This window comes from Etheostoma cragini, chromosome 11, assembly GCF_013103735.1.
Source record: "Etheostoma cragini isolate CJK2018 chromosome 11, CSU_Ecrag_1.0, whole genome shotgun sequence".
Classification (NCBI taxonomy): domain Eukaryota; kingdom Metazoa; phylum Chordata; class Actinopteri; order Perciformes; family Percidae; genus Etheostoma; species Etheostoma cragini.
In genome coordinates this window covers 1,314,537-1,325,942 of record NC_048417.1, presented here as the reverse complement: position 1 = coordinate 1,325,942, position 11,406 = coordinate 1,314,537, and the positions used below count along the sequence as shown (strand labels likewise).

Sequence of the window (11,406 nt, the reverse complement as noted above, 5' to 3'; positions counted from 1 at the left end):
CATTGTGTGTACTAATCTGATATCATTTAGAAAACTGACTGAGGAAACATCAGAGAAGCCTTTTTCAAAACATGTAAGCCCATCATGGAATCTGACCCGGTTTAACCCTGGTTAAAAAGCAATGCACCTGATCCCAGCTGGTATTCTGTCTATAATGGAGTACTATGGAAATTTGACCGGTTCTGTATATATTAAGACGCTGGTGTTTGGCTCGGGGCCGGAGGTTTACAATTTCTAAACTAAGATGGACATGTGACCAATATGCAGATAACTTATTCATCTGTTCAGAGTCAGGGATCTAAAGCCAACGTTGATCCAGCACAAGGCTGCAAACTTTACAAAATATGAGAAGCAAAGTTTTACATGTAGGAGTGAAACAGGAACAGTTCATCAGGTCTACCGAGGGCCGGGGGTTCGCCTCGAGGGGAATCTGAACCGAAAGAGTTTCTGACGTCTGCCCCTCGGCCGACTCACAGAACAGAAACTCTTCCACTTTAAGAAATGGAATAATCCTCTACAAATGTCATCAATGTTTGCGTGATGGTGACAAAGCTTTGGGGCAGTAAAAGATATATACTGTATATCATATGATATGTTTGACGAGCTGGGAGTGTGAACGGCTCGTCAGTAGATTGGTGTTCATGTCTGTTGCGGTGTGAAATGTTCCAGCGTCCCTGGTCGAAACAGGAAAGGTCCCAACCAGTCGAAACAATACACCCCTCAGTACGTGCCCTGCTAACTTGCTATGTGACCGTACACACTGTGGAACTGCTTCCGGCTCTGGTTGTTTCTTTCAGCTTCTCCTCCCAGAAACTTTCCCCCTCCCTGCTGTGACACACAGCTGAACTCCCAGGCTGCTGGGACTAGACTCGAGCCCGCCACGGCTCACTGGTGAGGTCCAGCTGGCTTACGAGGCGAGCTGGCAATAGGAAGAAAAGAACTGCATCACTGCACCAGAGTGTCTTGGACGGGGTTTGGTTGCCACTCTTGGCTCCCAGCACATAAGGCCAAGGGTCCACTAGACAACAGACATCTAATTCAGCCATCCTAGATTTATTTTTAGACTGTGTAGATTGGCAGGGTCATCATCACTGCCCGCTGCCTCCTTTTGTTTCGGCGTCAAGCACATCAATTATGCAGTTTATAATGATACTGGTGAAAGATTTAGGACTAAAAATGGACCCCTCTCTCTGAAGAGGTAGAGTTACCATACCAGACAGGGATGGAGAAGACTAGCATGTTTTCCACTGTGGCTCTGTAAAATAGGAGCATTGCAAGGGAAGCCTCTGCTGGGCTTTGCAGCCTGACATGGTCACCTATAGATGGATCGGCCTACATGCACAGCAGTCTTTGCATGTTGTAACGTTTGATGTTTGCTGACATTGAGCTGTTCAAGGCAAAGATTGTAAAAGTGGAAATTGAATTTGTTTTAAAAGCCTCCCTCTGAGCCAGCTACGTTTCACTCACTCCTGCAAGGCCTGGTTCAAAGACTGGCAGTGGCGACAATAATTAGTATCAGAAGAGTATATCAATGTTGATGTTTCATGATTGATATAAGCATGCAACAGGAAGTAGTCCATGGCCCATCTTTAAAGCAGCCATAGCAAGTTTGATATGCCCCTCAGTGATGCTGAGGGAAAGATTCACACCTTAAGAAGACATTACTGCGTTTCCCTTTTTGCGATTTGTTGGTTGGCAAAACCAAAAGAACAAATGAATCCGCCCTTGATGGGGGCCTGGATGAGGATCGGTTCTCTGAGCCACCAGCATGTCTGAAGAGGCAATACCCCAAAACAAACAGCGAGCTCTGAGGCCTTCGCTTCACCCTTTAACATGGTGTTCACAGAGAGCTGTGGTTGGAGGGTTGTGTGTGTGTGTGTGTGTGTGTGTGTGCTGACAGAACGAGCTAAAACAGGATTATCACAACGATCAGCGCTGTTCAGGCTGCTTTTCACACAATTTCAGCTTTTCCTATTGTGAGCACATCGTGGTCCAGCTGTGGAATAGGTTCCTTCCTTGTGTGTTTCTCATTCAGATTCTAATAACTGCAGTGAACATCATGCAGCAGCATTTAAAGGGAATCTTTAATGGAAGCCAATTGACAATTATTTTCTAGATTACTTGATTAATAGTTTGGTCTATAAAATGCCAGGAAATAGTAAAAAAATGTCCATCCCAGCTTGTCAAAGTCCAAGGTGATGGTTGGTGTAATAATGCCCCCTGTATTTTAAGGAAGAACATTTATTTATTTACTATATATTATTCATTCACAAAGAAAACTGGTGTCCTTAAAGGTTGGATTTTACCTCATTTTTTAAGTAAGGCATTAAGATAAATTTCAAAAACATGATTTTTTTATTCCTCTTTTTATTCAATTTAAGCATGGGCAAGTAAACTTATGAGCACAACTGTGTGTAAATGAAATGCATCATCATCATCATCATCATCATCATCATCATTATCATCATCATCGTCATTATCAACATATTTATAAAATAATCACTATTCTAAAATCTGAGATCAAGCCTATGAGTAACTCTTTGTGTCCTCTATGTTAAGCTCATCCGAGTCATGTGGTCCAGGCATGGGGGACAGATAAGAGACGGTGGCCTCTAAGGTGCAGATCTAAAGATAGAAACCGGCTGTGCACACAATCCTGAAAAACTCATTAACATTGCGGTGTGTAGAGGGCATTTGTTAGCAAGGCAAAGGGGCTCAGTATCAGATCTCTGAAAGTGAGTGGAGATTACAGAGAAACAGCTGAAAGACTTCTGAAATGGACCCTTCAGCTGACTGGAGCAATGTCGCATTCTGACACGGTTGTGACAGGTCTGTTCAGCAGCTGACTTAATAAGTGTCAGCCTTTGCACCTAAATATAGCTCAGCAGAGTTTGCCTCTGCTTGCGTAGGGTGTTTTGAGCCCAGCTTGTGTGAAGATTCCCCCCCCCCCTATCGGATACGTGATAAAAATGAACCATTGCCTTCTCAAGGGCATATAGCAACTGGCAACATTTTTGATACTCAATTCAATTTTATTCAATTGTATTTATAGTATCAATTCATGACAAGAGTCCCATCTCGAGACCCTTTACAGATAGAGCAGGTCTAGACCACACTCCATAATTTACAAGGTCCCAACTGTTCTAGTAGTTCCCCTTCGAGGGGAACTCGAACTGCATCGGTTACGACACTAAGGGGCGGTGAACCGACGCAGTGTCTCGTTCCCCTATCTCGGGGAACAAGGGTTACATACGTAACCCGAGACGTTCCCCTTCGAGGGGAACTCGAACTGCGTCGGTTAACCGCCCCTTAGTGTCGTAACCGACGCAGTGTCTCGTTCCCCTGTCTCGGGGAACAAGGGTTACATACGTAACCCGAGACGTTTCCTACAGAGCAAGCAACAGTGCAACTGTTTTGGGAAGAAACCTTGGACAGACCCAGACCCAGACCCAGACCCAGACCCAGGCTCTTGGTAGGCGGTGTCTGACGACCGGTTGGGGTTAGAGTGAAGAGTGGCAACAACAGTCCACAAAAAATAGTAGTTTGTAGCAGTCCTTTGTAGTAGTTCATGGCACAGAAGGGCACTGTGCGTCATTACAAGGCACAGCAGGACGTAGCAGGATGTAGCAGGACGTAGCAGGATGTAGCAGGACGTAGCAGGACGTAGCAGGACGTAGCAGGACGTAACAGGACGTAGCAGGATGTAGCAGGACGTAGCAGGATGTAGCAGGACGTAGCAGGATGTAGCAGGACGTAGCAGGACGTAGCAGGATGTAGCAGGACGTAGCAGGACGTAGCAGGACGTAACAGGACGTAGCAGGATGTAGCAGGACGTAGCAGGATGTGGCAGGACGTAGCAGGATGTAGCAGGACGTAGCAGGACGTAGCAGGATGTAGCAGGAAGTAGCAGGACACCGCAGATTGTGGAAGGATGTAACGTGGCATCGCAGAACGTGCAGCAGGACCATGGCAGCAGCTGCAAACATGATTTTGGAGCCCCCCTGATTCGAGGAAACATGCTGGGGGAAAAAGGACTCCGGGGAATGACTCCCCAGAGCTCGGCTAAACACCGGCACATTTCTGAGGTGGCAAACTGAATCACTTGCAAGTCACTCCCACTCCGTGCCCAACATACTGCTGGAGAATCAACTCGGTCCATGTCCCTCCCCCCCAACCTCAGTGCAACCCCACTGTCTAGTCCCTCGTTGCTGTATCATTCTACGTAAAAGCCGACATCTGGCTCACTTGAATAATTAGGTTAACAACATTCCTGTAAACTCAGCCGGCGGCACCTTGGTTAATGCAGTACTTCTTGGATCAGCAGAGTTCTGAATCAGCTTTATCTGATGTATTCTGCACAGTCCCAGGGTGCATCAGTGGTACTGCAGATCTAATTAATCCTTGGCTCATTTGAATGTAATCACAGCTCTCTGACTCCCTTCGGAGGCGTGAAGAGATGAGCCCCAGAGACATGAGCTGACATACTGTACATATCATAAACATACAGTAAAGCAGTGCAGTGATTATAAAACTGTCATTTATGATAATAATGATACATAACAGTAATAATCATCTGTATTCATTCACCATTGAATGCAGATTAAAGATGTTTACAAAGAGAGTTATCAGAGTTTGAAATTCATGTTAAGATAAATGTGGCTGGTTTATAGTTATACAACCATAGCAACGGCCAGAGCTGATTGTAAGCCATACACAGGCAAGATGCATATTCTAAATGCTCTGTATACATATCCTACGTCCTATACGTTTTCATCTGATCATTTTGGAAAAGGGCTTATTTGGAATAGCCAAAAAGGAATAATTCCCTTTTTTTTCATTTTCAGAAAAATATTGGAATATTAGTGTGAATGTAAAAAGCGTGTAAATGTATTAATTCACCCTGACAGAATCCCCTCATCGGCCTGTGTGGAGGACTACAGTTCCATGCTGACTGCATACTGGTAGTAAAAGTACCTAATACTGTAAATTATAGAAAAAGAGGAACGTTTAGTGATTGAGATGCTGTGCTGGACACACGGTCTAAATGCACTCGGCGAGCCCTTTTCTGTACACTTCCCCGTAGTATCTGTTAGAAAAGAGACATCCAGCTGTGGCTTTTTCTACGCTGAAGGAACCGAGTAAGACTTTTATGTTCCACGGAAGTAGAACAGGAGATGTCACACATTATATTTATCGCACCAGAAACCCACTGCTGTCCCTGTGTTTGATGCTGGTTGCAAATAGGTCTCTTCCCCCACTGTTTCACTCGATAGTCCGATGTCCTCAGGAACATGTCGGTGTCTGTGAACTAAGCAGGCTTGATAACGACCTCTGGGTGCTCTATGGGAATGAAACAGCAGAGTTTTAGATGTGATATCTCCTCCACCTGAGTTGGATGGTGCAGATTTATGGTCAGGAGCCGTCTGTGCAGATCATAAATAGGATCAGTGTGACGGTTTTTATTCATTAGGAAATGGATGTTTATGGAGTTGTGGTGTGAAAATAAGCAAAGACCACTATTTAACCCCGTTATCAGCTGCAGGGCATTCACGAGCGTTGGCAGTAAACACAAACTGATGAATTAGTCCAAATTCTTACTTTCACATTAGGAAAATGTCTCAACACACCTGAGAACTACTTAAAGACGGACCACGGTTTAAAATCGGTTGCATGTGTATCCTCTGTTAGCCTCTAAATCACTCTGTAATACACCAAACCCCCCTCTGATATCTGTTACTCTCTCCAACGCACGCCACTCTCACGTGTCACCCTCGCAGACAGGCCCATCAGGGAGTCACCCCAGAGCTGTCACCCATGAGACTGTCTGCTGAACCATGCCGACATCTTCTTTGAAGGAGGAGAAGAAGAGCAGTCGAGTACACACACAATTCCATTTTTCCTTCTGGAAGAACTTCTGTGTAATGAAGAGGGAAGTCCAAATTAGGAGTGAAGGCTGGGCGGCAGGATGATCGGCCATGTTGATTGATCTCAGGCTGAGGGGAATGGAGTGGTTCTCCAGTACTTATCAGATCGCTCTGGGGGAGCTTACTATTGTATAGTTATGCTAATGCTTCAGCTGGTTACCATGCAGAGACACCCAGGTATTCAACAATTATCTCTATGAATCCAAAAACAAAGAACTTAGTGTCTGTTCTCTGATCAGGTCATTGCACATGCACGGCAACTTAGTGGTTGTGTTAATAAGTGGCACTGGAGAACGAAATTTATATTAACAAGTCATACTTAAATGCACTTATTTGCACATGAGTACAGATAAATCACCTGGGATTGTGTGTTAAATGATACACACTAAACAAATTTAAAGTGCCTGTCCGGTTCTTTCCAGCTCCACTTTTTTTTTGGGAAGGTTTTAGTACAACAACTTAATAGTTGTAAATTATTAGTTATAAAATATATTGGGGAGGTCACACTTTAGGCTTTGTTTCTTCACCTATGTATCATTTGATGAATCTGCTTCAGGGACAATTTTGACTTCTTACATTTTTACATTACAGTATAACTACTGTATATGCATGTAGTTCCACTCACTATACCCCTCCCATGCCAGATGACGACTGTTCTTAGTAGCCTTTATTAACCTGTATTATCCCAATGCATTACACCTGAGACTCTACCATTAGCATGGACTTCAAGGTAGTAAAAAAGGTTTTATTATTAATATCAAATTTCTTCAGATCATTGGGCAAGTATGGGGACAAAAGCTATTATAATAACTGATTATTTTATGGTAAATGGCAGGTTTTAGCGCCAGATTCAATGCACAAGGATTCATCACAATGCAATCCAGTCTCAGCTTTTGTCTAAAGTAAAGCCCCCCCACTGTTAGCTTTTAATGTCGTTTGAACAATTGAGCACAGTTGTTCCGACTTCACTCTCACTTCCTCTGAAATGGAAACCCACGCTGTGATATTGCTGAAACTGACCAATAAACACAGAGAAACTCAATCTGCACAGGTATAGGAAGGCCAACTGGGAAAAGCAGCAAATAACTGAAGTAAAGGAATAAAGCTCGTGGACCAAAAACATCACAAAACACAATATTGGTTGTGATCTATTGTATAATCTACTTTATTAGACATGATTATCTTAGGTGTTTGCTGTTTTTCTTGCTTGTTGAGGTCCTAATCATCAATGGAGAGACAACATAGGTCTGTTCATGATAACAATGAACACTTTTTCTTGTAATTGGGTTTTAGGTCTACCAGCACTCTTTCTTGGCTTCGTACCTGATCTACAACCTGTATACAAGGTGAGTTAACGTAGAATTAAACCTAACTTCCTTTTAATTTTACGTCACATGTCCGACGATAAGATCAGTGCCTACAGTAGGACAAAACACTTTTATATGAACCCAAACTGTGAGAGACAAACTCAGGCTCAGTGGCTTCAGTGGCTTGATGGTTAAAATGTAACGTAAGTAAGTTTGGATTTAATTAACAGAGGTATTATGTAAGGATAGGGGCCAGATGCTATGATAAGGATTGATTATTGTACCGCAGATGTTAGGTTTTAGTTCCAGATCAATCACCATGCGATCACACCACAGCTTGTGTCAGCTGCGCTGTGTAAAGGAAAGCACTCCCACTGTTAGCGTTTATGTTGTCACTGTTTTTAGTGTTATAAGTCCTCATGGGTACGTAACCGGGCCCAGGGGGGGACCGACTGAGACGGAGGAAGAAAGGCTGCCCTGTCCCACTCCGAGATGACCGTAGCTTCTGCCTTCTGCTTCGACGTGATGAAATCACAGCTCACAGCAGCCTGATGTGATCCAGTGTTTGATATCTAGTTTCAGAAACAAATGCCAATGCCATTTTATTGAGTTCCCTCTTAGAGAACTGCTCTGAGTGAATTTAAACTGGGCTTTTATTGTGAAAGGTAGACATGCAGTTGCTAGTAGCGTTTATCCCGTCCAATCAGGGAGGACACAGGATCAAACCAACTCTTTTTGAAGTTGTATGTTGTCTTCGTCTCCAAAGCTGAGTGCTGTGGTTTCCTTTCTCAGCGAACGCATCACTCCAGCTGCTGCGTGCGGAAGTCTCCGGGTGAAACCGGTCTTTAAACCTGGCCAAACTGAGAAATACTGAGAGACTGCTTCTTTGGCTTTGTACCAACTCATATGGAAAAGGCTTCAATAAAAAGGGCATTCACTAATGTAGAATAGATCTACACTGTAGCTATAAGAAGACTGGGACATTTGAAGAGTTCCCATCATGTTCATGGTTGAAGTCACTGCAGATGATACACGTTATTCACTTCATAACATAATTTGACCTGTTACAAACTGAACATGTCTAGCAATTGTATCTGTTCTGGGATTTTCAAACAGATGTAAGTGTGTGATTGTCAGGTGTTTTAAAGCTCCGTGTGTAATCATGTTTTTTGATGTCCTTGTATCAGAGAGGTGCGGGAGCTGAATCCTCCAGAGGTGTCAGACTCAGTCCTCCAGTTCGCCTCTTGGGGAGTTCACGGTCAGCAGCTGGTGAGTAGTTCACAGACTCCACAATGGCAACTCAGTGGAAAACAACGAAGCACTGGGGTGAATCCGCCATTGTTCACTCAATGACACAGTCATGGGTAATTTCCTCCTGGAGCAAAACAGTTTATATAATTTACATATTTTTATTGAAACGTTTTTTTCTGATTACCCAAGAGAGTCAACAACATAACCTGAAGACAACTTAACGCCTACGGAGCTCTATTTTATCTCCACCAAGGAAATCCAAATCACAAATACGCGTCTCCTCCTCATCAGATGTGAGCCAGGTTCATTCTGTTCTCTCAGTTTCCGCACCTCAACAAGTATCAGATGTTTCCACACCACTGGGTCAAGAAAAATAATGTGTGTAGCTTAATATTCATTAAGGTCACTTACAAAATCCTACTTTTGGATGACAGAAAGTATGCATAAATAATACTGCTGCAGACTCGATGCACAATCTATCCTGGAAGAATGCTGAGAACACAAAGTGTGAACTGATAGTTTTTCTCTGCATTGAATATATAGAATATGTGTCTATTGCTTTTTGTAAGATGTTGTACAAACAGTTATGAGGATACATTGAAATGTCAACTTGAGTTGTTAAAGGTCAGGGAATTATGGACCCAAATGCAGAGATAAGGCAGGAGAAGTTTGAGGATTTAATAACAAAAAAGGGATCCCAAAAAATAGTAGGCACCACGAGTCCAAAGCAAGCAGCAAAATGAACGTCCAAAAGTAACGACAAACACAAAGAACAGGATATGAGCAACAACAGGAGCACACAGGCCGGAAGAAACTCACAGGGGAAACTCACAGAGAAAGGAAGAGTCCGGACCACATGCACTGAAAAACAGTGACAGGAAAAAAAAAAAAAAGATCTGACACAAGGAACAGGGGACGCAGAGGCCAAATACACCAGGTAACACGCAGACAAGGGACAGGTGATACACATCAGGGCGGGGCCCGAGGATCAGACACACAGTAAAACACAGGAAGTAGAATAGACAAGGCTAGACAGAAAGCCAGACTATCAAAATAAAACAGAACACACAGACACTCACGGGAAGACACAAGACTAAGAACTACAACTAGACCAGACGAGGGAGGAAACACAATCATAACAGGAAATAAACAAAACAGCAGCGTGAACGTACAAACAGGCAACAGAAATGTCCACAACAACAACAGATAAATTACAATGTTGATTTTTCAAATGATTTTATTTTTAGACCAGACAATGAGTCCATGATTGAGAAAACAATAAGCCGATTGAACACATGCTGAAAGGTGAAAAGCAACGTTCATTGTGACGTGGTTAGCAACAGTGTGCGATATTTGATTTATTGCATCTGCTCTGGCGTAAAGCCTTATCAAACACTGTTTTTGACCTGAGAGGAAACACACTCCCTTTAAAACAGTTATTCTGAAGAGAAGCCAGCAGCAGTTCTGCTGATGGAGGTGTTGCTGGAAGACGTGCTGGTGGGCAACCAAAGCTCTCTGAGTGAGGGACGCCTCCACCGTGCAGAGGGCAGAGGGCAGAGGGTTATGCACGGATGGATCAGTCCATTATTTTCTCCAGTGCAGACAAGGAAAGGAATTAACCATTTGATAGCATATTATCTGGTTTCCTCAGTATTTCTGCCTGTCCCCGGTGGAACCTGTTCTCAAGGAAGCCCTGCGGTGTGCCACACCACTACAGACAGAGGAGCAGTCAGTACGCATTCACAAGCTCGCCCTGCATATTCATCTGTGGGATCACAGATCAGATGAGCCACTGACTGAATGTATTGTTATTAATAAGCATGTTGAGATCAGTAGACGAGGTCCAAGCAGAGATGTGTGTTGCCTCAGTCATGGTTCTTTAACTTTAGGATGAATGCATAAAACGTGGCAGGAATGTGTTTTTGTGTAACATCTTTAAATGCGCTCTAGATTAAATCAAAGATTCTTTAGCACTAATGATGATGGTATGAAACTGTACACACTTCCTGTCTCCTTAATGTGAATTGGCTCGTTTCAAAGTGTGGTAAACGTGTGGATGGAAAGACTGCAGCATGTTAGATTAGATAAAATTAGATTAGATTAGATTAGATGACACTTTATTCATCCCACAGCGGGGAAATTCCCTTGTTACAGCAGCATTTACTACAATAAAAGCAAAACAAACAAACAAGTAAACACAAGAAAAACAGGCGAACAACAGCCAATGAGCAGAAGGCAGACTGAAAGTAAAGTGGCGTCACATAAAGGTATTTTAAAGTGCGGTTGCCATAGTACAAGAAACAATAATGCGGTGTAAGTGACGTTAAAATTACATTGAATATGTAATTAAAGTAATAAAGAAAAAGTAGGTAACCATAATGTAAATTATATTTACCTGTGACCATAAATAATATTGAAAATATTGAAAAGTAAGTACTTGTAATGGAAAAACATCTGCATTGCATTTACACTTTTACATTTACAATCATGTACTAGAAGTACGTTTTTGTACTACGTGCTGGGTGTACATGGATTAGTTTTCATACATCATAACACAGTACTTATCACATTGTGGGTGCTTTTGGGTAAATAAAATACATATGTTGCTCCCCCTCAACAGATATATATATTTGAAAACAACATTTACTACCAAACGGATGTTCAGAGCAGCTCGTGGAGGCTCACGTCCTCGGGACAGGAGGGGATCGTCTTCAACGGCGTCCCAGACTGGCTCTATGAGGGTAAGAGGGGTCAAACCGGGTCTCACACCTGGCACAAGGATCGAGTGATAGAAGACTTGAGACTATGTGTGTGTGTGTGTCGTGTGTATGTGTGTGTGTGTGTGTGAGAGTGTGTGAGTGTTTGTGTGTGTGTGTGTATGTGTGTGTGTGTATGTGTGTGTGTGTGTGTGTGTTTGTGTGTGA

General features: G+C 43.1%; 1 protein-coding gene across 1 annotated transcript in view; it reads left to right on the top strand.

The window, feature by feature from the left end:
- LOC117952549 (inactive dipeptidyl peptidase 10-like) overlaps positions 1-11,406 on the top strand; it is a 103,670-nt gene that overhangs the window by 66,191 nt on the left and 26,073 nt on the right. Inside the window, exons 6-8 of the mRNA XM_034884929.1 lie at positions 7,218-7,270; positions 8,419-8,500; positions 11,103-11,223. Coding sequence (XP_034740820.1) covers positions 7,218-7,270; positions 8,419-8,500; positions 11,103-11,223 — 256 coding nt within the window. The remainder of the gene's footprint in view (positions 1-7,217; positions 7,271-8,418; positions 8,501-11,102; positions 11,224-11,406) is intronic.